The 25,832-nt window shown below is 41.7% G+C and overlaps 3 protein-coding genes across 3 annotated transcripts; 1 reads left to right on the forward strand and 2 right to left on the reverse strand.

Annotated features, from left to right (window-relative positions):
* sms (spermine synthase) lies at positions 1 to 3,406 on the forward strand. Its single transcript, XM_028421460.1, has 11 exons — positions 1 to 147; positions 945 to 1,065; positions 1,217 to 1,304; positions 1,478 to 1,542; positions 1,649 to 1,824; positions 1,941 to 2,095; positions 2,202 to 2,291; positions 2,381 to 2,495; positions 2,583 to 2,662; positions 2,864 to 2,979; positions 3,148 to 3,406. Exons 1-11 carry the CDS (start codon positions 102 to 104, stop codon positions 3,176 to 3,178), a joined length of 1,083 nt encoding a protein of 360 aa, XP_028277261.1. The 5' UTR covers positions 1 to 101; the 3' UTR covers positions 3,179 to 3,406.
* A 964-nt stretch (positions 3,407 to 4,370) lies between these two features.
* On the reverse strand, positions 4,371 to 13,946 carry LOC114446051 (mucin-5AC). The gene is made up of 30 exons (XM_028421459.1): positions 13,720 to 13,946; positions 12,961 to 13,034; positions 12,455 to 12,529; positions 12,302 to 12,372; positions 11,310 to 12,139; positions 10,764 to 10,800; positions 10,654 to 10,691; positions 10,443 to 10,573; positions 10,280 to 10,361; positions 10,143 to 10,201; positions 9,910 to 9,951; positions 9,765 to 9,832; positions 9,634 to 9,677; positions 9,497 to 9,536; positions 9,385 to 9,416; positions 9,172 to 9,299; positions 8,963 to 9,083; positions 8,326 to 8,879; positions 8,043 to 8,244; positions 7,780 to 7,936; positions 7,241 to 7,405; positions 7,029 to 7,151; positions 6,820 to 6,865; positions 6,638 to 6,741; positions 6,422 to 6,546; positions 5,924 to 6,295; positions 5,567 to 5,850; positions 5,374 to 5,475; positions 5,136 to 5,288; positions 4,371 to 4,979 (listed from the first exon to the last, which is right to left on the reverse strand). The coding sequence occupies exons 1-30, from the start codon at positions 13,833 to 13,835 to the stop codon at positions 4,876 to 4,878; spliced, it is 4,479 nt and encodes a 1,492-aa protein (XP_028277260.1). The 5' UTR covers positions 13,836 to 13,946; the 3' UTR covers positions 4,371 to 4,875.
* A 2,217-nt stretch (positions 13,947 to 16,163) lies between these two features.
* gabrr3a (gamma-aminobutyric acid type A receptor subunit rho3a) lies at positions 16,164 to 23,380 on the reverse strand. The gene is made up of 9 exons (XM_028421431.1): positions 23,238 to 23,380; positions 22,643 to 22,755; positions 20,171 to 20,238; positions 19,853 to 20,076; positions 19,115 to 19,197; positions 18,320 to 18,457; positions 16,901 to 17,053; positions 16,573 to 16,766; positions 16,164 to 16,466 (listed from the first exon to the last, which is right to left on the reverse strand). Exons 1-9 carry the CDS (start codon positions 23,378 to 23,380, stop codon positions 16,164 to 16,166), a joined length of 1,419 nt encoding a protein of 472 aa, XP_028277232.1.
* Between the last annotated feature and the right edge of the window lie 2,452 nt (positions 23,381 to 25,832).

The raw sequence follows: 25,832 nt of genomic DNA on the forward strand, positions 1-25,832 counted from the left end.
CAGCATTGGTAGCAGCAGGGGTAGCAGGGCCCATCCTCTGTCTCTGCAGATCAATATATGTAGGCTGCTATTCTAGGCATGGATGACGGTTGCAGGGAGACATGGCAGTGCGACATTATACTCTCGACTTCACTCTCTCCACGGCGGGTAAGTTAAACGCGATCACCCCCTTAAATACAGTCAGTACATTCTGGTTAAAGCCACTGCATCAGGACTGCATGCTAGCTAGCTGGTTAGCCTGCTAAAATTAACCTGCTAGTTTGTGGCTGCCCTTCAAAACAGTGATGGTTCAAATGAATTGGTCCTAACGTGGCTTTTTTTAATGACATGTACGTACATATAAATATAAACACAACATTTAATGTTGGAAGTTATTGCTGGTAAATATCTTTAATGTTATTTGCGTGTTCGTGCGTTGTTACACATGATTCTGTCATCGATCCCGTCCCGTTGCTGTGCACACAGCGGTTCAATACGTTTGTGGCTAACAAATGTGAATCAAGTATGTCCAATCCAGCGCTGTCGCACAGGAAGTGGCGCATTTTGAGCCATTTTTGTAGTTTTTGTTAAATAGGTTGAGCACAAATGAACGGTAAGGGCAAGTGTAGGTTAGATTAGCTCTAAACTTTCTGTTAAAAAAGAGTCAAACTAGTAACAAAAATAAGATAATATATAAAAAGGTAGAGTATTAGTGATGCAGCAGTAACACATAAGGTATGTATTTAATGTACGTTTTGCTGTGTTTTATGTATATTCATTTAATTAATCACACTGTAGTTCATCATTTCCTCCTGTTTAATACATTCTATAATAATCCTTTGAAAAGTATGTGAGTGGATTGTACATAAGTGAAGGATCTGAGGACATCCTCCTCCTCTGATGCAGAGAATGTTTAAAGGTGATGGTTGCTTTGTGTCATCTTTTCATCCTCCTTCTGTTCCCAGTTGACTCTGCCTCAACAGTTCGCGGCCTGCTGTCCATATTTCATGAGCAGGAACTGACAGAGACTGTTCATGATACTAATGGACACGGGTATCTGGCAACGTTTCTAGGCAAGAATGGGCGGTAAGAAGAAACAAACGTGTTTTTCTTGTTACACTTGTTTGAGAATTGCTTGTGTAGCACTTGAAATATTTAACAATAACAATATACGCTGATGCGTTTAAATGCTTGTTTGTGAAAAAGGTAATGACGGATTTATTCCCATGTTTCTTAGGCTCGTTATTCTACGTGTGCACTCCCATGGGTTGGTTACCATTGATCTACAGTGTTATGAGGAGGATAACATTGCACAACTAGACAATGTAAGTGCCAACAAAAAAAATGAATTCTTTTATATTAAATTCTTTTTGCCTAAACATGCATAATCATGTTCCCAGTTTCTGTGGTGTGCCAAGTGCTGGCATGCAGAACATAATTGAGGGGAAACATGGTGCAACTTAGTACGGAGTGTTTCAGTCTCTGTTCCTCTCCACAGCTGTTAAATGCACTGGAAAAGAAGCTAAAAGTTCTTTTAAATGGCAATATTACATGCATCAAGAGGTACGTATTAGCCTCCGCTCCAGGTTTGGACATGTGATCACTGTGCTTGCATGTTTCAGTAATATTGATTAGGTGTAACATTAACTCCCCTCCCCCCTTTTTGAAGGCTCCCAGCTCTCATCCGGGGAGGGAAAATAGACCGGTACTGGCCCACGGCTGATGGCAGACTGGTTGAGTACGACATTGACCGGGTGGTGTATGAAGAAGATTCTGCATACCAAAACATAAAGATATTGCACTCGCAGCAGTATGGAAATATCCTGGTGCTTGATGGAGATGTTAGTAAGTGTTTACAGCAGTACACTGCATGGCACGCTGGTTTAGTGACAATAAGGAGTTTTCTAATGACCAAGAACTGCTACACATCTTAAAGTGGAAATGATATATCTCCCTTACAGACTTGGCAGAGAGTGACTTGGCTTACACCCAAGCCATCACAGGTAGTGGGAAAGAGAATTATGCTGGAAAAGAGGTGCTGATACTGGGAGGAGGTGATGGAGGCATCCTTGCTGAGTTGGTTAAACAAAAGCCAAAGATGATCACCATGGTGGAGATATCCTTTTATGGAGTCTGTTTTACTGGGCTGCTTTAGACCTCAGTGACAGTTTGTCAACTTTACAATCTGCATCTGACTGACCAAACCTTAACAAAGCATCTACATCGACCAGAAGGTGATAGATGGGTGCAAAATGCACATGAGGAAGACTTGCGGCAATATCCTTGATAACCTGGAGGGAGACTGCTACCAAGTTAGTGCAGATTAAATGTATTGGCAGGAAATATTCTGTGCCGATGTCTGAGAGGATTGCGAATAATCAGTTTCTGTCATGTATCACAGATTCTAATTGAGGACTGTGTCCCCTTGCTAAAGAAGTATGTCCAGGAAGGAAGGACATTTGACTATGTAATCAATGACCTTACTGCAATCCCAATATCCACTGCACCTGAAGAAGGTATCTATCTTACCTGTCTCCATTATATCAGTGTTGTTTATTTCCTCTGAGTGAGTTACAGAGAAGTCTTTCTGTCTCCGTTTATAGACTCTACATGGGAGTTCCTGCGTCTCATCTTAGATCTGTCAATCCAAGTCCTGCATCCCTCTGGGAAATATTTCACACAGGTAAGTCTGCCTCCTTTAGGTCAGGTGTCCACATTGTTTTTAGTTATTTCAGTACATATATTTGATCAACAAAACCATCAGAGGTGAATCATAGATAACATAATGATAGCTTTTTAATGACCTCCTGGTCTAAAGTCTAAAATCGCCTAACAAAAGCAGATAATGATGAGAGAGAGTGGGTTTACTTTTCCTGCTCTTCAGGGTAACAGCGCAAACCTGACAGAGGCACTGAGTTTGTATGAGGAACAGCTGGGAAAGCTGTCGTGTCCAGTGGACTTCCGCAAAGAGGTGGTGTGCGTGCCCTCCTACTTGGAGCAGTATCCTTTCATCAAATGTAGTGTCTAATGAGCTGTTATCTCAGCATGTAGCCTGGTAAGCACTGTGTTTGTAAAGCCAGTAGAAAGGAAACCCAACAAAAAACTTTTCTGTTTGCCGTTTAGGTCATTGTTTCTGATTGTGTTCAGTCCTTAACTGTCATGTGTCAGATGGGTTTTCTACACCACTTGGAAGAAGTAAAGACTTTTCTCTGCTTGAATTCCCAGCAGCTGGAATGTGAATGCTCCTTCCGCAGCCTTGAAGATGTGTTTAGACTGAATGTGCTGGGAACATTACAGACACACACACACACACACACACACACACACACACACACACACACACACAGACACACACACACACACACACTATTGCTGTGTGGCATTCTATATGAAAGTCAGTACTTATTATTTTTTAAAACAGCCTATAGTAAACATCAGCACTGTAATTTCGAAGCACTGCAAAACACTCCAACTTCATTCAGTCATGTTGGTGTGAGTACACGAAAATAAAACTTCACTTTGAATTCAGTCTGAACACACCTTAAACGGCCCACTCTACCACCCCCTTCCATGCTGTTTTAGTTATGTTACCTTTGCTTGCTACAACCAGTGAGTTGTATTCTGTTTACTTGAGTTGAAATGTCTGTCTGTGTGTTCTCTGAAGGAAGTGTTGGATGACTGATTTGATACACTGTAAGTCATCTTAGATAGGTGTGTGTTTCCTCGTTTCTTACTTTAATCCTGAATTACAACATGTCATGTACAACATGGCCAATGCATAGCAGAGCCTTCCTGAGTTTGCTTTTAAGCTTCATTTTTTGTTACTGCCACTCAAATGTGATTTGATTTTCAGGTTGTTCGAGGCAATGTGATCATGCCCAGTAAGACTGATGTGTTTGAGTCCAAATATCTTTTAAAAGGGAAACAATTCCTCCACGTTGTTGTCACCTCTGTGCATGTGCTGTTTTTATGTCATGTTTGATTAGCACCTTTGGTTTCTCCTGATATATTTTAAGTTTTTTAAGACTATATTAGGTGCATGTAAAGGACGGTGAATGTAGCTTGCTTATACAATACACAGCACATTTGATCTGCCCTGTGGGACATTTATTTATTCATTATAATTTCACCAAATGCTGTTCTGTCCTACTTCAGATAATTTTGTGACCAGCTACCAATTAAAGTGTTTTGGGGAAAATGTCTTAAATTGTAATTTTTCAAGCCTCCACTCTCAAACATGGCAGAGAGAGCCTGATAGATGACTCCTGCCCTAGAAGGCAAGTCACCACCACTACCACTGACACGATTCTATGACAAACAGCAAAGGTAGTACATTATAATCAGAGATCAGTTTAAACTAAATCTAAGGCTAAGTCTGTTGGCAGGGGGTGGGCTGCCTGGAAAGGGGTGACACTATTATTACATGGGCCAGCGATGCTCATCTATGAGAGAAAATACAGAAGGTTCAGTGTGTGGGAAGCTGAAGGAATCACTTCTTTTTTTTATCAGGGCAACTGCTCTGCCCATTGTGGTGATGGCTGCCATTCAGGAATGTGGATTTGTTATACTGGGCTAAGTCTGCCAGTGTCATTCAGCTACTTCATTTTTTTTAACTTCATAAAACCCAGCATATCATCATCCTAAATGTACTGTAGTAGTGCAGCATATCTGGGCCTTGTGGACTACATATGAGTTTAGATAACTATATATTATTTATTCGGTCTTTTGACGTGTTGACACTGATTAATATAAATGCATCATTTACCCTTAAAATACAATCTGTACAGATAATACAAATATACAAATACAAATGGACGGTGCATGAATTGCTGTCTGTAAATTTAAATTATGTGCAAGTATTTAAAATAAGAGGCATTAAACAGTTGTTGTTTTGGATCAGGATGAATGAGAGTGTCTGTGCTGCCTGTTGATCTCATTGAGGACCACATCCATGCTCTGATCTTCATTACCTATGATTGCTGCATCATCAAAGGGGCTCCCTGTAACACATTATTGTTAATTTGGCACAATTAACTTTTTTAAATAAGGAGAAAAAATACAATAGATAAAACATTTTTGCACAGATTGACTAATCCATGCTACTCTCACAGTAGCTGGGACAGACAAAACCCCGATGACAAAATCTGTTCTCTTACCGATGCCATTGATCTGCTCTGAAGAGTCACTGACGAGGAAAGAAGATGAGCTGGATGAGTTGTTGCCACGCGAAGAGTTTGAGGACTGAAGAGATGTTAGTTTGGTCAAAGATAACTTTCTCACGGTCTTTTGTGTTGCAGTGCGGCTCCACTCTGTTACAGATAAACATGAGATGTGATTAGTGGCATGCATCATATGTGCAGTGATATTATGCAGAAATGTAAACCTTCTTCTAACCTGAGTTCTCTGCTAGCCTCATGCTGCCACAGCACAGGTAGGTCCTCCACTGCCTCCTCACGTTCTCCTTCACCGCACAGTGGAACACAAATATAAAGAAGCCTACAAAACACACAAAACCAAGTTCATGTTTAGAACTACACCAACAAGATATTCAGAACTTCTTCTCATTTCTGTTCATGAGCCCACTCACCTTGCAGAGAGTTAAAAATGGCAAAGAGGTACATAAATGGCAGGTTAACAGGCCCCCAGGCAAAAAAGGCAAAGCCCCATGTGAGGCCCAAGAGAATGGTTATGCCCACCACACTGCGCACATCCTGCAGTGTGGTGCGGTGCTGAGTATTCTGAGGGTTCTGCTTTTTGATGCGATACAGCTGGACTAACACTACGATGAACATGGCCAAGTTGAAGAGAAAGATGACACAGAAATAGGCCACCACTGCCACGTAGAAGGCGATGTCATTTTTCAGCCAGCAGCTGTGGAAGAGAGTTTAATCATTATTTGTGTCGTGCATGAAAAAGAGATTAAAACAGCAGAGAGAAGACTCACAATTCATCACTGGTGCCATCGGAAAACTTTCCATAGGAGACAAGACCGTAGTTATTTTTGTCAACTGCAATGACAATAATGACCACAATCATCGGGACGCCCCATCCCACCACTGAGAACCTCAGCATGTAGTGTGATATGTAGCTGTTGAAGACTTTCACAAGAGCCAAGTACATGTGGACGGCCCCCAGTCCCATCCAAGTGAAGGAAACCAGCAAGAAGTAGTGAAGGAACCAGGCTGTGGAAATGCAAAGACCCAAAGCTCCAGGATAGAGCGCCAGCCACGCGTCCACCAGGAAGACCAGGTTCAGCAGCAGCAGCGACAGGCACAGCTGAATCAGGATCTTGGAAGGAATGTCTTTACGCAACTTCCTGCAAGGTTGAAACAGACACCAAAAAGGAAACATCTTAGTGAATGTCGCATCTTAAAGCTTTAGTGCAGAACATTTGTTGCCCCCTACAGGTAGTGTGAATAACTACACAATGTTCAATATTTACCCAAAGGCCAAGTAGGTGAGGAGGGTGACAGAGAGGAAGATGGCAGAGAGTCCACAGCCAATATAGGTGATGAAGGTGAGGATGGTTGCCTGGAGACGGCTGGTTATAGGCTGTCTAGCGAGGTCCTACAAGAAAAAGAATCAAACAAACGAATGGATCAAGTATCAATTATTCCATTTGGATATAGATAAATGTGACAAGTGATCAAATACTTACCAGCAGGATAGCAAAGCTGGTTAAATGGTTGCAGCCGCACACCGTCTCATTGTCTGTGCTCTTTTGAACGTTACAGCCATTGGAGTTCCAGCCACCTGATCCTTCTGAAAAAACCAGATGAACCACATGTTCAGATTTGTTTGGTTACATTCACTGAATTACACTTGATGTTAAAAGCTTACCATTTAATGTAAAGTCCCAGAAAACACATGTGGCCACAAAGTTAGCCTGCAGTTTGAGGTGAAGATACAAGATACAAGTTTGTATTAGTTTACAGTTCTACAATTACACATTACTACATTGTTTTTGCTTCTGTGACTTAAATTTGGCTGTCGGTGGTCAGTGTGACATAACTGGGCAGGTAACACAAAGCATCAAACGAAGGACTTACTGGAACTGGTTCTGTATTTCTCAGGTGGATTATAATGTCATCTTTCAGTCCTTTAATTGACAGGTTAGCCACACTTGCACCCAGGATCCCACTGTTAAGTTTGCGTTTACCTATGGATCGATCCTGTGTGACACAAGTTGTTTGTTTGTAAAGACAGTGTTACACTTAGGAGTTTTAAAGCACTCATTCGGGGATGGTTGAATGTGTAGAACCTGGAATACTGTGCTCTTCTGGTAGAAATTGAACTGGACTCTGGAGACCTGCTGCTGTTCCTCTGTGGTTAGGTTCTGAGTAAGAGAAGAGGGCAGGCTGATGGATCCCTGAGGGGTGGAGGAGTCTTTTGTCACACTCCTTGTCAGCCTGGGATCCCCACGGACCTGTGACACACATGCACAGAGAGACTTCAGCTTAACAAACAGATCACTCTCTTTTTGATTTGGGGCAACAGACATCTGTCTGTCTGTGGTCATTATTTGGAGCAGAGCTGCTGTGACTCATTTCTTCTTCTAAATTGGGTTACACGTTGAATAACAAGTGTAATCCAGGGATGTACCCACATAAATCAAAAGTCATGTCATTGTAAGGACAGGAAGGGGGCTGACCTAGTTCACCTCGCTGTATGTGTTCAAGCAGAAACAGGTCACAAGACAAAAGTAGTGTTATATGCCCCCTTCAATGTTAACCATGCAAATGCAGCAGGAGGATGACACTGTGCCATATGGTCTATAACACTGCAATATTAATGTCATACCTGTACATTCGTGGGGTCTGAGATGGAGAAAAATGTTTGCTGAAAGTTAGCACCATCTGCAGGTTTCACAGACAGTGCCACAGCTGGTGATAACAGAGACTGTGCCTTTTCTCCCATCACCAGCTTTAACCCCACCGTGTCGACAATCCCTATAATCCTGAAGAAGAACAAAATGAGTTATTGCAACAAAAAATCAGGATGATAAATCGGCTTTATAAGCTGTTATAGAGTCATGTAAATATGTGTGTTTGCAGACAGTATACCTGTTGGAGGACTGTGACAGTGTCTGAGGTGAAGCACCCAGCAGCTGACTGACGATGTTGACGGAGGTGTTTCCCAGAGCCAGGCTGACAGTTGGACCTGACAAAAGCTTCTCCAGCTGAGACACCAGCTGATTCACCTGACTGGCGTTTAGGTTGGACACGTTTTTGCTCAGCTCCAGCAGTGCGTTGGCTTGGCCTTCATCTGCAGTGACGGAATGGGAACATTAGAGTGATGCCGGGATTGATGTAAATGTAGCAGCATGGGGCTGAGGAGATAACACACCTGTTCCAGCTGTTGTTGGCACAATGATGGTTTCATTTGTGGTCGTAGTGGTCTTGGGTGTTGTTGTTGTGATGTTAGCAGTGGTGGAGGTGGTGGTGCTGGTAGCAGTGATGTTAGTGTTGTTGGTGGTGTTTGTGTTGTTGGAGTTGGTAGTGGTGGTGTTAGTGTTGATGGAGGTGGTGGTGTTGTTGGAGGTAGTAGTGGTGGTGTTAGTGTTGATGGAGGTGGTGGTGTTGTTGGAAGTAGTAGTGGTGGTGTTAGTGTTGATGGCGGTGGTGGTATTAGTGTTGATTGAGGTGGTGGTGTTGTTGGAAGTAGTAGTGGTGGTGTTAGTGTTGATGGCGGTGGTGGTGTTGTTGGAGGTGGTGGTGGTGTTCGGGGCTGCTGTTGTGTTTAGTTGTGCTGTTGTGGTGTTCAGCGGGGATGAAGTGGCATTCACTGGCAGGGCGGTGTCGTTTGTTTGCATGGTTGTCATGTTTGGGCTGGCTGTGGTAAATACACCTGTGGCAACGCAATCCTCCTCCAGCTGCACTACTACATTTTTTCCATTTTGACTACAAAGAAAATAGACTGACTGTTAGACGCCATTTTGATCTGCTACAGGTTTTTTTGTGTTACACAGGAAGATCATACAAACCAGCCGAGGATGTTAGACGCCTGTATGATTGAACAGAAGGTTGCAGGCTTTAGGTTCATGAACAGCCATGTGGCCTGGGGTTGCAGTGGGTTGTCAGAGACTCCTGAAGTTTCACAGATTGCTGTGTGGAAAAACAAATGCAAAACAGTATTCAGCTGCAGGTATGTTCTGCATGAACTGACATATGACCTTGTGTTTAATATTCACACCTGCTCTGATGACCTTCCCATTAAAACTGATTTGTGTCTCAGACCGAAACACTTTCATCACAGCTGCAGCTACGGAGCAGATAGGGACCTCACGGCTAAAGCCTAGAACCACCATGCAGCTCTGAAGACTGAAACATCAACAGATCTTCATTCAGTGTTTACATACATCAGTAGTGATGACTTCAGGCAGTGATCCAGCAGGATCAGACTCACTTTGTTGTGCTTCCACAGGTCAGATTGGCATCCTGAGGAGAAATGTCCACTTTAGTCTACAACTGTTTCATAAAGAATAAAAGTACTAATCTGATTATTCTTCATCGATTACCTTGTATTCAACTGCAATGATGGAGAGTGGGCATGATGCACTGCAAAGCAACAATACAAAGTTCTTACAAACTTTTTAAAAGAGAATGAACTGATGTATAAATGTCTTCTCTTCTCTTGCATTTAACAAAAGCTTACTTTGTAGTTGTATTACATGGGGGAGGCTGCTTCAGCTTGGAAATCTGACAATATAATAATCACAGATTATTGATGAAAAAAATGACCTAATTCCAGGTAAATTGTACATGCATACTGTTTGAGAAGGTTACCAGGGATGAGACATAGGAGAAGTTCATCATGGGATCTTGCACTAAAATCTCAAAAGTGTAGTATGCATCTAGGGAAGAAAACAAACTGGTTAGAATTCAGGCAGACATTTACAGGGATTATTTCCTGGTATGTTCAGACACTTACCAGATCTGTTGCAGTAGGCAGAGCAGCTGCAGGTTCTGTTGGCTAAAAGAAAAAGAGAGCATGTTGGTATTCAAAAATAATTCAGTTTTTATGTAGTTTCTAGCATGTTAAATAAGCCTGCATGTTACTACATGTAAACTACAAGATGGCCCCTATCCACCAACTAGTGGTGGATGGGAGGCACTTTATTTTATGTGCTTTTATGTGTTTTATGTGAAATGTGTGGAGCTCACTTGCAGGACAGGTGCTCAGATTGCTTGGTGGAACCTCATATGCAGCCGCAGAGTTGTTACTGTAAACAAAAAACATAGCTGCATATTTTAAAAAAGTTGATCCGATAAAGAAGTAAAAGCCCAAGCTGACATCTTACCATGTTGGGCTGGTCGGGCCAGTATAAATGCAGCTGTTTTTCTCTCCTGGATCGCTGCTGCACTCATTGGAATGCAGTTGATCTGTTTAGAGACACAGAGGAATCTTAGCATCATTATAGTATTATGGAGCCTAATATGTATTTCAGAGCGTACAGCACTCACTCAGCCTGTCTATCTTTTGTCCCACCACGTGGATGTCCGAGGAGTTTTTGCTGGCTGCGCAGAGGGTATGGAGGATGCAACATGGATGAACTCTTTGACTGAGCTGCAGTGTCACAGCACACTTGGTGTTTCTGAAGTGTGAGATCAGAGTTAACAGCTAATATATCACAAAATACACTCGTCTCACAACTGAGCATAAGATTTAACTTACTTTATTCCAGTTTTAATGGCACATGACACCTCCATTTCCTGTTAAATCACAGATCAGTTGAGGTCCTCCTTTTCACTTTAACCTACAGCATCATTTAAGTGTGTACTTACTTTATATACACCCATTGTTGTGTCATTAGTGGTCCCACTGAAAAGTAAAATCACACAGCAGAATGAGTCACAACACTAACTTTATGATTCTTTATGTTTAATGGTGAAAATAAAACAAGCTTTGCATGGTGTTATGCTCTTTTTTGTGTATTATAGTGGACTGCCCCTTGATAGAAAACCTCTATGATAGAAAGTTCTCTGTGCTGTATGTAATTACAGCAGCACTTTACAACAGGAGCTGCAGCACCAACCGCTTTATTTTTGGATCACCTGTTCTGGATTATGGAGATTTTACTCTCTCTCTCATATACACATGCACACACACAGTTTTATTGCCTTTGGTGTTTTGGCGGCACATAGTGGTGACAAGCTGTAATTGCAGGTGTGTCATTTGACCTCCCTCACAATAATATATAACGGCCTCTTTGCACAGGCTGGTTGGCTCAGTCACTATGTTGTTGATACATATGGCAACACACACACATTTAATTCCATTTTCCCACATCAGCTGTAATCCCTTAATTTGAAAAAAGGTTGCAGTCATACCTGCTGTCTGTCATGTTGCCACTTATTTGACGAACTACGCGTTTCACTCGCTGATAGGACTTTGTTGCCCAAAATGGCAGATTCACTGCTACACTGATTCTTTCTCGAGTGCTGATGGCTGAAGAGGTGGTGGAGCTGCTGTTCTGAGTTGTAGCCGGTGTTGTGCTGGTGTTTGTTGTGCCTTCTGTTGATGTGGTAGCTGTGGATGTCGCTGTAGCTGTTGTGTAGTTTGCTGTTGGCACTGTGTCAGCTGTAGTTGTGTTATTTGGTGTTGTAGGCACTGTGGTTACAGCTGTAGTTTTGTTATTTGGTGTAGGCACCATGGGTACAGCTGTAGTTTTGTTATTTAGTGTTGTAGGCACCGTGGTTACAGCTGTAGTTGTGTTATTTGGTGTTGTAGGCACCGTGGTTACAGCTGTAGTTGTGTTATTTGGTGTTGTAGGCACCGTGGTTACAGCTGTTGTTTTGTTATTTGGTGTAGGCACCGTGGGTACAGCTGTAGTTTTGTTATTTGGTGTAGGCACCGTGGGTACAGCTGTAGTTGTGTTATTTGGTGTAGGCACCGTGGGTACAGCTGTAGTTGTGTTATTTGGTGTAGGCACCATGGTTACAGCTGTCGTTGTGGTGTTATCTGGTGTTGTTGAATTCACTGCAGATAGCTCTGTTGTGTAATTCTGTGTTGTTGTATCCACTGTGGTTGCAGCAGTGGTTATGTTGTATATTTGCACTGTTGTTGTCGTCGTCTCAGTTGAGTTGCTTGTAGGTGTGGATGTTTGTGGAGAGGTGGGCTGTGCACACTTCTCCAACTGGGTTTGGAAGATCTGTTTAAGCTGAAACAAAAATTAAGAAAAAAAAAACTTTATTTGCCCCACAATGGGGAAATTGTTGCAAGTAATAAAAACATAAAAAAGACCAGATAAAAATAATAATGATATATAGTATAAAAATAAATATCTACCAATAACAACTACAAAGTTGTGATCCATACATACCCAAGCAATAATCTCAGATTCATCTTTCTTCTGTCCAGTGACGTCCACAGTGACATCAATAAAGTAGTATTCTGTCATAAAAAGAGGAAAGATTTTAACCATCGGAGAGGATTAGAAACAAAAGTAAGACTTGTTTGCAGGTGTGTTGTTTACCTGAGGCCTGTGCAGCAGTGGTTGTTGTAGGAGGAGAAGAAGGTGCAGCAGAGGTGTGATTACAGGAAGCTTGGCCTGATTAAAGAAACAAAAGATTTATTAGTCTTTACAGAAGACCAACAAAGGAGAACATTCAGGCCTGAACGTATTATTATGTGTTAGAAAAGAGCCAGAGTTTACTTTCTAATTTTGTAATCTTGGATTTTAATCTTGTATTGGGGCAGGATTTGCTTCTGAAAATATCTCCCCTGTATCTGTTTAATCTCAGACCTAGATCTTTTTCTTTTTTTCGCATTTTCCGTCTTCTTCTTCAGAGAATTCAGCCTTGGGAAATATATGTGGCAACTATTGTACTAGACTAACAGGTAAGGGTACAAAATTGGAAGGAGCTGTGTGTGTGTGTGTGTGTTTGCATGCCAGACATTGCAGGTTATAAATAGAAGCGCAGAGTTGTCAGTTCAGATAAAGGAACCAGTCTGCTCCTTTGGTCTGATGTGGGACCTCACCTGGCAGCAGGATGACAAGCAGGTGTATGAGCAACCAGGGTAGAAACTGAACACGTGACCCTGGCGTCTTCGGTCTGTCACATAACAAATACAACAAATTAATCACACCCTCTCTCTAACAAAGAGAGTTTGAATCCGAGTGAGTCACACAAAAAGCTTCTTATCATGAACACCTTTCCCATCACACCCAAACTGATCTTTGGTTCTGATCACTCCGTCATCTGTCCTGGAGAGATTAATAAACCCAAATTAAACACTTGAATGCCTTCAAGATTGTCACAATGTAACAGAGCAAACACATTACTTTTATCACAGTAGTGTAGACACACAGCGGTTCCCATGTTTAATGTTTGCTTGGACCAAAGCTTTTCAGGACTGTTTACATCTCTTATGAAGTTATTGCTGTTGTCATGCAGGGAAAGTAAGCGTTTACCTTTATATTAAAATAAAATCATAGAAAGAGGTGAGAGAATAAGGCAGCAGAACCACAAACATTCAGGATTGCTTCTTCCAAAATTAGCACAAATCCACAGACAGCAAGTTATGTTTTAAAAGGGGACAAATCAAATGAAGCCTTATATTTTGAAACACGGCAAAGAGAATCAATGAAACGTAATAAGATATCTAAATCTAAGTTATATTGATTTGATGAAGTGATTTCTTATAAACCCATCGTGCTGAACAGGCTTGAATAATATGATCCAGCTGTGATTTCAGAGATGATCTGTGATCCCAATCGCTCCACCACCATGACTTTACCTGATAGACGAGGGAAACATGTGCCAGCATGAAAATCCACCTGAGTAAAATCCGGGTGCTTTCATCTCTTCATGTCTTCTTTTATGGAACATAACTTCTGACAAGCAAATACACATTCAGCTTAACCACAGACTTTACAGGCACATTCTATTAACTGCAGCTGGCTGTCACTGTGACACGCCCCCAAAACGTCAACCTGAACACATGGACGTCACTGTAGCTCAGTCACATCAGTTACCTAACAAGCGCCCAACACACGTAGAGAGTAAATGGTGTTATTAGATCAGAATAGTAATCCATGATCATAAAAACTTTCACACCTTAGATGTCCCAGGAGGTTTTTACAAAGGAAGACATTTGTGTGTTTCTGTTTTTCTTTGTCAGTACAGGTGTGCCCTCAGGGTGTGTCCTGGCCCTGTGACTGGTCCCAGACAGAAACAAGTGTTTCCAGGGTAACAATGCAGAGCTCAAAGAGGCACCCAGACATTAACTGCTTTCACAAGAAGTCACACATGATTATACATACCTGTTTTTCAGGACTATATATGGAGGGAGTGTGTGTATTTATTTCCTGTAGCGTTGTGGCTCTTAAATTTTAATTTAGCCTGTGCTATGGTTGGTATATATATATATATATATATATATATATATATATATATATATATATATATATATATATATATATATATATATTCTGCCACCTAACCCTAACCCTGGACTTACTTTATCAATGTTAAGCAATCGCTTAGGTTTAAGTCCAGGGCCAAACAAACTGGTAGTTGACAATAGTTCTACCAGAGCAAAACAACTGTTAATTTACACAAGAAAACTCCACAGAGCAACTTTCTTTCTGCTGCTGATGGACATGAATGTCCTATAATCTTGTAATCTCACAAGAATCATCACACACGTCTTTAAGAGCATACTTTTATTTTCCAAGGTGTTGTACAGTATTTAAAGAATGCAATCTTTTCTGCCTAATCAGGCGAGATAATAAAACTCTAAAAATGTAAATACACTGTTTAAAAAAATAAAGGGAACACTAAAAACAACTCAATGCAACTCCAAGTCAGCCACATTTCAGCCTGTCCAGTTAGGAAGCAACACTGATTGTGAATCAGTTTCAGCTGCTGTTGTGCAAATGGAACTGACCACAGACCATTTCCTTGCTCTCATCCTTTCTGCCTGATGTTTGATCACTTTTGCATTTTGTCAGTGCTCTCAGCCCAAGAGGTAATATGAGGCATTGTCTACTAATATGCATGTTTCTGCTCAATCTGTCAGAAACAGACAGAGTAAGGGGGTATGAGGGCCTGATGTCCCCAAGTGGGTCTTGCTCTTACAGCCCAACACTGTTCAGGGTGATTGGCATTTGGCAGAGAACATCAAGATTGGCAGATTCAAGATTGGCAGATTCAAGATTGGCAGATTCAAGATTGGCGCCCTGTGCTCTTCACGGATGGGAGAAGGTTCACACTGAGCACATGTGACAGACGTGACAGAGTCTGGAGATGCCGTGGAGAGCGTTCTGCTGACTGTAACATCCTCCAGCATGACCGGTTTGCTGCTGGGTCAGTAATGGTGTGGGGAGGCGCACAGCCCTCCATGTGCTAGCTAGAGGTACCCTGACTGCCATTAGGTACCAGGGTGAGATCCTCAGACCCATTGTGAGACCATATGCTGGTGCAGTGGGCCCTGGGTTCCTTCTGATGCATGACAATGCTAGGCCTCATGTGGCTGAAATGTGTCAGCAGTTCCTGCATGATGAAGGCTGGATGGTGGACTGGCCTGCCCAATCCCCAAACCTGAATCCAATCCAGAACATCTGGGACATCATGTCTCGTTCCATTGCACCACAGACTGTCCAGTAGTTTACTGATGCTTTAATCCAGGTCTGGGAGGAGATCCCTCATCAGGAACATGCCCAGGCGGTGTAGGGAGGTCATACAGGCATGTGGAGGCCACACACACTACTGAGCCGCATTCTGACTTGTCTTGAGGAACTTCCACTCCAAGTTGGATCAGCCTGTAATGTGACTTTCCACTTGTATTGTGAGTATGGTTCCAAATCCAGATCCCCATGGGATAATAATTTAGAATTACATGGATCTCAACACATTCCACTATGTAATGAATGAAGATTTTCAACCTGAATATTTCATTCATTGAGAGCTACGAGGTGTTATTTTAGTGTTCCCTTTATTTTTTGTTTTTGTTTTTTGAGCAGTGAATATTTGTTTGATTTGAAACTTTTACATTTATAAAATGTCATTCCAAAAATGCACATGAACATTCATTAAACAGCCATTCACTTCAGCTGCACTCAAACCTGGCGACCTCAGGAAGCTAAACTGTACAAACATGATCCCATTGTAAGATTTTTGAAGCCTGTGTAGCTGTGAAACTAGTAAGAACACTGTTGACTGTGCTGCATAGTTGATGCACTATGCATACATACTCCAGTAAATGATGTTGAAGAGCAGGTAGGTCAGAGGAAATATGACCCTGGAATACGAGTCGATCATGTAGCTGTTGCTCATTATGAAGCTGAGGTTCTTTTTTAAAGGGTTCCTGCGGCGTAGCCTGGTGCCCTCTGTAGGTGCGGAGACCGCCGAGTTTCGAGACTGGGTGTTCCTCTCTGTGTTTGGGGTGCTGGCGACCTCTGGGAAAGATGTCAGGTCAATGTCATTGTCATGAAAACAGCCATCAAAGGCCATCGCCTGGGCGGCGTTGAAGGAGCTGGGGACCTGCAGTTATAGAAGGAGTGGACAACGTCGGGATTAGGTTTCTGTGAATTAAACAAATCACACCAGAGATTTAAGAAGACTTCACAAAACACTGAATATGATCGACCTTTGCCCCTTTGAGCTTCTTCATCTCCTCCACTGTTGTGAAATAGTTTACAGCTGCATACTCAATGACTGAGAGAAAGACAAACAGGAAGCTTGCCCACAAGTAGATGTCTACAGCTTTGACGTAGGACACCTGTGGCATAGAGGCTGAGACACCAGTGATGATGGTGGACATTGTCAGGACTGTAGTGATACCTGGATACAGAGAACACCATCATCAATCATCATTACAAACATTTAGTGACAGGTGTTGTTTATTATAACACTATGTTGTGGGATGCTGTGTGTACAGATTGCATTGCATTAACAGCCATGTTGACTCTCAGTACCCAGAGAGACACGGGCAGGTACGGCCCTCCTGTCTATCCAGAAAGACACCCAGGACAACATCACCATCAGCATGGTGGGAAAGTACGTCTGAAGCATGAAGAAGAAGATATGCCTCCTTAGGATGAAGTTTATGTATAGCCGATTGTACCAACCTGAAATAAAAATAAACACACAAAAAATGTGAAGGCAGGAAAAATGTCTATTCTTATATTTCTATTTATACAACCCAGAGGGATTGTATGGGTCTAAGAAAGATGAGCCTACAGTAAGAACCCAGAACTTAGACAAGAAAGTAATTATTTTCTGGTGCAGAGAGCTGAGGTTATATAACATCCTCAGAGGAAACGTCTATAAGAGATTATTTCACACTGAGATGAAAATCTCTCTGAGGGCATTAAAAAGGACCGCTCGCATATGACCTGATTACATCTTTAGCGTATGACCTTAAAAACTGAGGTCAACAGGCTAAATCTTTGAACATTATATTTGTTTGAACAATATCTTATAGCTTTAGATGTGTATTTTTAGAAATAAAAACAGCGGCATTGATTTTAAAAATACAGGAGACAATGTCTTCCTGTTTTAGTGTATAATATGATAACAATTAATCACATGTTCACAATGCTTTTTCCTCATTATCTACAGTCACATCAGTATAGATCAACACCTCTGCATTGCGGAGAAGCATTGTTGACTAGTCTGTGTGTTTTTTTGTTTTTGTTTTGTTTGTTTTTTTGCAAAGGGCTGAGAAGCTCAATACAATTCATATTCTCCATTACTTCAACTCAGTCTGCTATGCTAAGCTAACCAGCTGACGGTTGCACCTTCATATTGAGGTGTTTTCAAGGAGATCATCTCGCAAAACTCCCGGTAAGCAAGCAACACATGCACTTTCATTTAAAGTGAAAGTTCAGGATGTTTAGACCTACAGTGTTACTGAGGCTTTATTATAGAGACAATCAGGGTTGGTCTTGTATTGGTACTACACAGAGCTTCGTCTACCTGTTGTAGCTGTGCTTGCTGCCACTTGGTCTTTCTTGTCGTTGCTTGGCTCTGGTTTAGACATTTTTCAACCAATCAACATTTGACCTGTGTGTAGTATCATCACAGATGCCAACAGATGTGCAGTTGGCATGTTGAAGGACTGCATGTGAATGCATCACCATAGCCTCCGCATTGGATGAATGTATCAATTATTAATTGTATAATCCTTCACTGTGTGATCATGAATAGCTATTTCCCTGCATCCAGTTGTCAATTGTTGCAAAAATTGAAGGCCTTAAACTGCCAAAAGCATACTGTAGGTTTAAACATCTCAAACTGTCCTTTTACAGTAAAATAGTAAGGGTCAGGAGCTCTCTGGTTGTTTCCAAAAATGGATACCACTCAGAGAGCCCCAAAGCTCTGACCTCACATACCAGTACTGCTGTAGAAGGCAAGCCCATAGGAAGGCTGGAAGTCTTCAATAAAAAACTGAGAGAGCACGATCTCGTCAGTCCTTAATGAATCGTTCCCGTTCTTCCAGTAGAGCATTAGGTCGTTCTCATTGTAAGCATCTTCAAGAGAGGAGAGAAGGGGTGGGGGGTGGGGGGAGTGGACACCTTCACATATTGCCTCTCTTAGAAGAATCATGGATGTTTCTCTCAGAGGAAAGGAGCGAGCTCCCAGAAACAGGACTCCCAGCTCTCCTCTGAGATTAGTATCCATGCTTTATCTGTGTAATAACTGGAGATAACAGAAAGAGAAAGGTACATAAAGAGACAGAGCAGCAAGACAAAAGAGTCACCGAACTGCATGAAAAGTAATTCTGACTCTAAAAATAATCCCCAGTAAATCCCGCAGCAGAAACACAGTCGCGTATAATGGACAGAGATTGACCTGGCTGAGGATTATGATTTATTTACTCTATGCAAAAAGAAGATGCTGATGGTCACTGTCAGTTTATGAAACACAGTTTCTGTTGGATTCTGACCAATAACATAGATCCTGTTTAATAATTTAACAAGCTCAACACGTTCCTCTCTCTCCTGCCAACATCTTTAAATTATGAAACACTCTCTCATAGGTTGTGTAACATGTTTACCAGTAAAGCATTTCAAGCAAACACAAGTGTGTTTAATGCAGGAATTAACATTAGTTCCCTGTAAACAGCATCACATCTCCTAACAGGAATTTACAAACAGCCATGTCACCAACTGTAGTTTGATACTCACAGCTCTCCAGCTCCAGAGAGCAGTTCTGTGTGTCCAGAGGGAAACTACTGAAGTCCATTGAGCACTGTGCAGTCACAGTGATCCTAAAACACAACTTACAGTTAGAGAAATACACACATACACACAACAGCTACACCAAACATTATGGATATCACTGGCTGCTCATCTGCTCATTCAGTGGTTGCTCATTGTGGCTTCTGAGAGCCATTAAGGGATGATGCCCTACTGTCAACATCTGTGGCTGAAATGGATATAATGAATTTAGTCCAAGAGCTTAGAGCCCACCTCGTCTTATTCCGCTCACTAAACCCAATAATAACAGTCCTGTGGGGTGTTTCATGACTGTCATGACTGACATCCTTTTTGAATTAACATTTAAATTGTACTTTGCTGAATTACAATCAGATATACATATAGGAACCAAAGCTTAAAACTCCTTAGTAACAGAGACACTGTGATATCTATGTTTACTGTAGCAGAGATTTCCTGCAAAGCCGGCATGCAGCCATACCATTATGTAATGTCTTTAGACGTTGTTTTTTAAATGCTAGCTGCTAATTGCTAAGTGGTCTTTAGAAGTACCGTAGTCAAGTGGATGTAATTTTTGATATAACATTATTTAATTTTTTTGCGTCAAAGTTCCAGTTTTTTAAGAGTAAATTTAACTTGTGTCTCACTTTGATCCCTTCCCACATTAACAGTGACTGTGATCTCTTTTTTCAAAGACATGTTTTGTACCTGACGCTGTAGAGAATGTTGCCGTCAGGATAAACCCTCAGCATGATGTTCTCCATGGTCGTATCATGGATAAAAGAGCGCTTAGAGTGGACAAAGAACACATCTGGAACCCAAATCTTCTTGACGAGACGGGCATCAAAGGTTCGACTTTTATTGTTGCTGGAGGGAAACGCAAGTCTATCATCCTGCCAGTAATGCCTCAGGTAGAGAGTCATGGTGAAGTCCTAAAAAAAATAGAAAACAAAACACAAGTGTTAAAGCCCAGCAGATAAAAAATGAGACATTTTATCATTAAGACCACCTACAGAACTTTCGTACCATGTTAACTTCAGATATGCTGTCGATGCTCTCCACCTGGACGTCGATGCCGACAGGAATAGCTGAACCTGCAAAAGGTCAAACCCTGTATTGGATCAGCTTAACCACAACAGTCAGATCGCATCCTTCACAAATTATCTGTCTGTACATCTGCCAGAGCTTATGCACGTGTCCATCCATATGCATGTGTGTGTGCATCCATGTGCTCCACTATACACACTAAGACATAAGCCACATTTTACAAATGACAAAAGGTTGGCGGCCTTGACATCACGCTGCTTCTCCAGCATGACTCATCAGCTTAGCATTGCGTTTATGTAATCTTTTAATGAACGCTGCAGAGCTTCAATGGTTTGTATGAGCAACACACAACTGGTAGAATGGTTTGTACGCAACACAATGGATGAAGCATTTTTAGTCTTCTGCTCACAGAGAGTTCCAACAAGGTATCACAAGTATGCATATAGGTTTATGGTTAAGCCATGTTATGATATGCTGAGCTGGGATAAACTAAAGAAAAACCCTGTTTTCTGTCTGACTCTAACTACATCAATTCATCAGTCCACATAGAATAGATTTAGTTGGCATAGGCAACAAATCCTCTCAAAACTAAGCTGGCCTATGTGAATAACCTAAATGGATAAAAAATATTTCTTTTACATAGCTGACAGCCTATGTAATGACAACACCAGTTCAGTCATATTCTGTAACGGCCCCTGTTTCCAGAAGAGTCTGGAACTGATCCCAGTTCAAAAAAACAAAAAACAAAGAAAAACCAATCCAATCAGTGGCCATTTTAGTTCACATGACCTGGAGTGACCCCAGAGAAATACCGCTGTGCAGGAGGAGAAAACGAGGAGGCAGCATTGCAACAATGAGATTAGAGCACATACTTCCAGCACAGCAGCACTTTGTTTGCTCAAGAATACAATGTTGTGTAAAATGTCCCCATATTGTACTTTTGCATAAATATCGAGGATATAATAAGAGGAACGGTTCTTATGTCATCATCCAGTGGCAGAATGTGGTTAATGTATGATGTGCACTATAAACATGCAATTACCTAATGAAGGTAAGCACTCAGTCTACAATTACAATAGAGTAGTGAAGGGGGAGGGATTATATCAGGCTGCTGGGGTCCTGGAAGTAAGTAAGCTTTGTCAGCTCTTTCATGTGTGTTAACACACCCCAGCTACAACACAGATCGAGTGCAGCGAGGTACAGGCAGGTAGGTAAAAGCCTGCAATCTGGGAACCAAACGGATCTGGGAGCTCATTCTGAATCCACCTGGGTTTGCCTGAAGGGCTGAATCCCAGCAATAAAGTATTAATCAGGTACTGTTGCAAAAAGCCAAACTGGCTACCACATGTTTTGTTGCTCTGATATTATTGAACTGGGTTGTTCCATACTAATTCACATTGGTCGATTATATGGTATAGTTATAGAGCTAATGTTATCAGGCTTCTTATGCCTCTGTGTCCCAAAATCTGTCCCTCTACTAAACACACCATGCAGCAGCAGAAAATCAGAATGAGAGCTGCTTTTACTGCTTACACACTGTGCAACAAGGAAACAAGAGATATGCACTTTAACAGAGCCCAACCACCAACACTGCTGATGTTGTAAGACCTTATTGTTTGCAAAGAAAGCACAAGAGCTGGCTCAATGACACAACAAGACGGGAAGTCTGTCGCGGTCAAGTTCACAAAACAATAACCTCACAGTGTAAGTGTGGAGTGCAACAGTGCTCATGTTTGCTGTGAAGGACAGTCCAATGTTGTATTAAATTATTACAGTGATGCAAGAATCCTATAAGGTTGCAGCTGAATATGAATGTAAACACAGTCCAGGGCTTTGATTGGTGAGGGAGACAAGTTAAAGTTACGACACTGTCCTCTATAATCAGTCATAAGCAAACATCCTGCATTGAAAACATGTCAAAGTACATAAAGATTGGGAATATCTACAGCTAATGATTAGTCGTACTATGGATTAAACTTGTTGATTGTTATCCTCTCCATCAATCCATTTATTGATTAATTGTCATAAACTCAGTTCCTGTTGTTTTAGGTTGCGAATTTGTTTATCAGCTAAAGCTGTCACTTAAATGTTGTAAAATACAATATAAATACTGAGAAGGAGCGGACATATGAGAGGACCTAAGTACAGGTCTGGTACATCAGATGTGTTTTTAAGTGAATACACTTAGTTACACTGGTTTGGACGCACACAGAATTAGGAACACAGTTCAGATTATTTTATCTGCACTACTGTCTGCTGTCATTGTCTCACACAGCAGACAATCTAGGTCACCAAGGTTTTTTTTTTTTGGGAGGCATAATACCAAAGACAGCACAGTAACCCACATTAACCTTACTCAGCTGCCAGGGAAGCACATGGTTATTACAAGTGATAGGAAGAATTTAAAAAGAAAGTATGCAAATGACACTGGTGGATGGATGAGGCAGGTACCTCCAAAGCCTGGACGCATTGCAAAGTCATGGTCTTCAATCCGAAGCAGCTGCTCAGACTTAATTAGCAGAGACTTGGTGCTGTCGAGCTTTTTCATCTTAAGATCCACTCGTCTGGAAAAAAACAAAAAAAAAACAAAGACGAGATGTGACAGCTTGCGTGAAAAAATCTTTCTCTTTCTAACACACTCTGACACCACTGACATCTGGTCGATGGTGTTAGTGACAGTTAATTGGACTTTAGCACTCCGATTAAAAGCAAAGGCCCCAAAGGAAATGAGTTCTCTTACTTTCAGTGTATCAGTGTGATGCTGATCTAACACACTTGTAACTGGGTCACACGTAACGTGAGGCCTCTCTTGTTTTTTTCCACAGAAAGGTTTTATGCTATCGTCATAGACCCAAACCAGAACAGAGTTTAAGGATGCAAAATATCATTTTTTATATGTACATATAGTCCTATCCTTTGCCTGCTCTTACCCTAATCCACAATGACATCTCACCACACACACACGCCTCACATAGAGTCACACAACATACAGAAGCAAAATGTCAAAAGCTTTTAACTTTATGTAAGATACTCCAGTTTGGCTCACCCTCCATGTTTTTGTTTAGTGTTCTCTCCAACGAACATCTCCTTGTGTCTCCTCTTGCTCTGGAACTGGCTGCTGTTGAGCTGAGTGACAGGCCACAACCAGGCCAAGCACATCAGTCTTAAGGCCAGGAGGGCCAGTCTCATGGTTGAGCTGAAGCTGGAAAGACGAGAGGAACCCACACGTCCCTCCCCACTTCGTCAGTGTCTCACCCAGGGATTGCCACAGCTGTCCCCGTCCTCTACTGGCACATCCATGTCCCCGTTGCACTCATTCTGTCCCACCACACACACACATTGCCACGTCTGCGTTATCCCTCTCTCTCATCTCATGTAACATGGTGCACATCAGCTGAGATATGCAGTGCTTAGCTCTGATGCACAGGCATCCCCCCTGGCTGACTTGGCTTGTCACTGTGCCATCCCTCTGCTTACGTCTCCTGACACAACATGTTGCTCTGACTCCCGCTTGTCCCCGCCCTCTGATTTAAAACCAAATATCAATTTATTCCTATAATGACAAAGGAATAGCATTAATTCCTCTCTAATCTTCTTTTCTGTGGTTGCTGAAATCTTTCAGTAACCTACAAACTGGAGGCAGCAGAGGGTGGGGACAGGGAGGGATAATACAACCAGCAGTTTCATCATCGCTCTGACCAGATAAAAATAAAAAGCCTGTAGCCTACTTTTAGACAATGCAGGATTCTCCCTGCGGTGGTGGGAGGATTCAAACGATCCTACGAGTGGAGGCAGATGCAAGCATATGTCTGGGGCAAACTTTGCATTAAATGCTCCTCAGGGATCAGCATTTGAAGCAGTTGATATGATTACTAACTAACTTACTGATGAGAGGAAAATCTGCTTGTTCATTTGCCCTGGTGGCCAGTTCAGTAATTACAACTAGTGGTCTTTTAACTGTGAGCCACTTTTGTGAGGAGTTTGTGAGGTGTAAGCAGAAAGATGACTTACCCATCTGCAGACAGTTTAAGTACTCTGTAATTAGAACATGTTCCAACAAATAGATGACTTCCAGCAGGTCAGCCTTTCAGCATTATTAGCATTGTAGCCTCCACTGTTAGGCAGAGCCAGCTAACAGTATAGTCCAGTTTATCACTTGTATAATTATATAATATACAGTATGTGTGGCCACTACTTAGAGGTTAAAAAAAGAAACAAAGAGAACAAAGAAAAAGAAACAAAGATTGTGACTTGTTAAAGAGCATTTAACATTTAGCATTTGGGGGCTGGAGCCTGTCCCAGCTAACTTCGGGTGAGAGGCGGGGTACACCCTGGACAGGTCACCAGTCCATCGCAGGGCTATTTGGATCGCTTTCAAAAATCAACGTCCATCCTCTGTCAAAAGTTTTTCTTTTCTTTAAGTCATGTTACATGTCTCATTACAAATTTTTGATAATGTTTTGTGTCTTAGTCTAGTAGGAGACCCTCTACCCGTGTGAAATCAAGGATGCCTGATGAGTAAAATGCACACATGCAAAATGTTTAGCAGCATAGCAGGTATGTAATAGGCTTAAGATGATGTGGTTCTATAGATTCATTTGTAACAAGATGCTGGGAAAAAACAATGTAACTGTATTTAATCAACAAGGAATGAAAGAGCAGGAATGAAGAGAGGTGAAATCTGTGCTCAATCAATGACATAATCGAAACATGGGCAGCACGACTCTAGTGGCATGCTCCCTTTAATCTGGGATTAAAGTTGACTGAGGGCTGACATGAGCAATGCCATCTTAAAGAATCATGCACGTGGGCCTCCGTTCACTTGTACATGTGACCCCACAGCGGCTGGACAGCCATTCACATGTGGAAGTGACATGTCATCTGTGCCCACTAGAGGTCAGTGACCTCTTTATCTGTAGAGAGAAACAGTTAAATAGCATAAAATTAGAAATATTATGAATATATATCCACCTGTTGAATTAGGAGGCACATAGTTTAAGATAATAAGTCCAATAAGAGTTTACTATGTTTGCTATTTTGTGCAAAGTGATGTTGAAATGTAAGGTTTGACAAAAGGCATCCAGTAAATGCAGACAGTGTGTTTTTTTCTGGGATCAAACAGCCCCTTGAGGTTTCTCCTGTTTTTTTTTGTACATATAAATCAGATAATTGTAACTTTAGGAGACCATTTCTTACAAAAAGGAACCAAACAGGTGTTTTGTGAAGTGTTTCAGTGGAATCGCGTACGTGTTTGTGGGAGCATTTTTCCTGGGTGGCTGGTTAAACTTTTACCCATCTGGTTAATTAGTTAGTGTTTCATTAGTGTTAGGGAGGATGTAAAGTGGAGTCGCACAGAAACACCTCGCTGCACACCACTGTTCTTTCACACACATACGTGTCAAATACTGTTACAGCTTCAACACCTCAGCACGGGCCATGGCAGAGACGCATGGACTCATCATTATGCTGCTCATGTTCATGGAGAAGCTGTTATCCACAAACTCAAAAGGTACTGTCAGGCTTATTGTTTGTACATTTTACACTTTTTGCTGTATAGGATGCTACATGTGGGCTTATGGAAACTGTTGTGGTATCACTGTCACTGGTAAGCTTATTAATCATTTCAAAATCCAAATAATCT

Source organism: Parambassis ranga, chromosome 14 (genome assembly GCF_900634625.1).
Source record: "Parambassis ranga chromosome 14, fParRan2.1, whole genome shotgun sequence".
In the NCBI taxonomy this organism is placed as follows: Eukaryota; Metazoa; Chordata; class Actinopteri; family Ambassidae; genus Parambassis; species Parambassis ranga.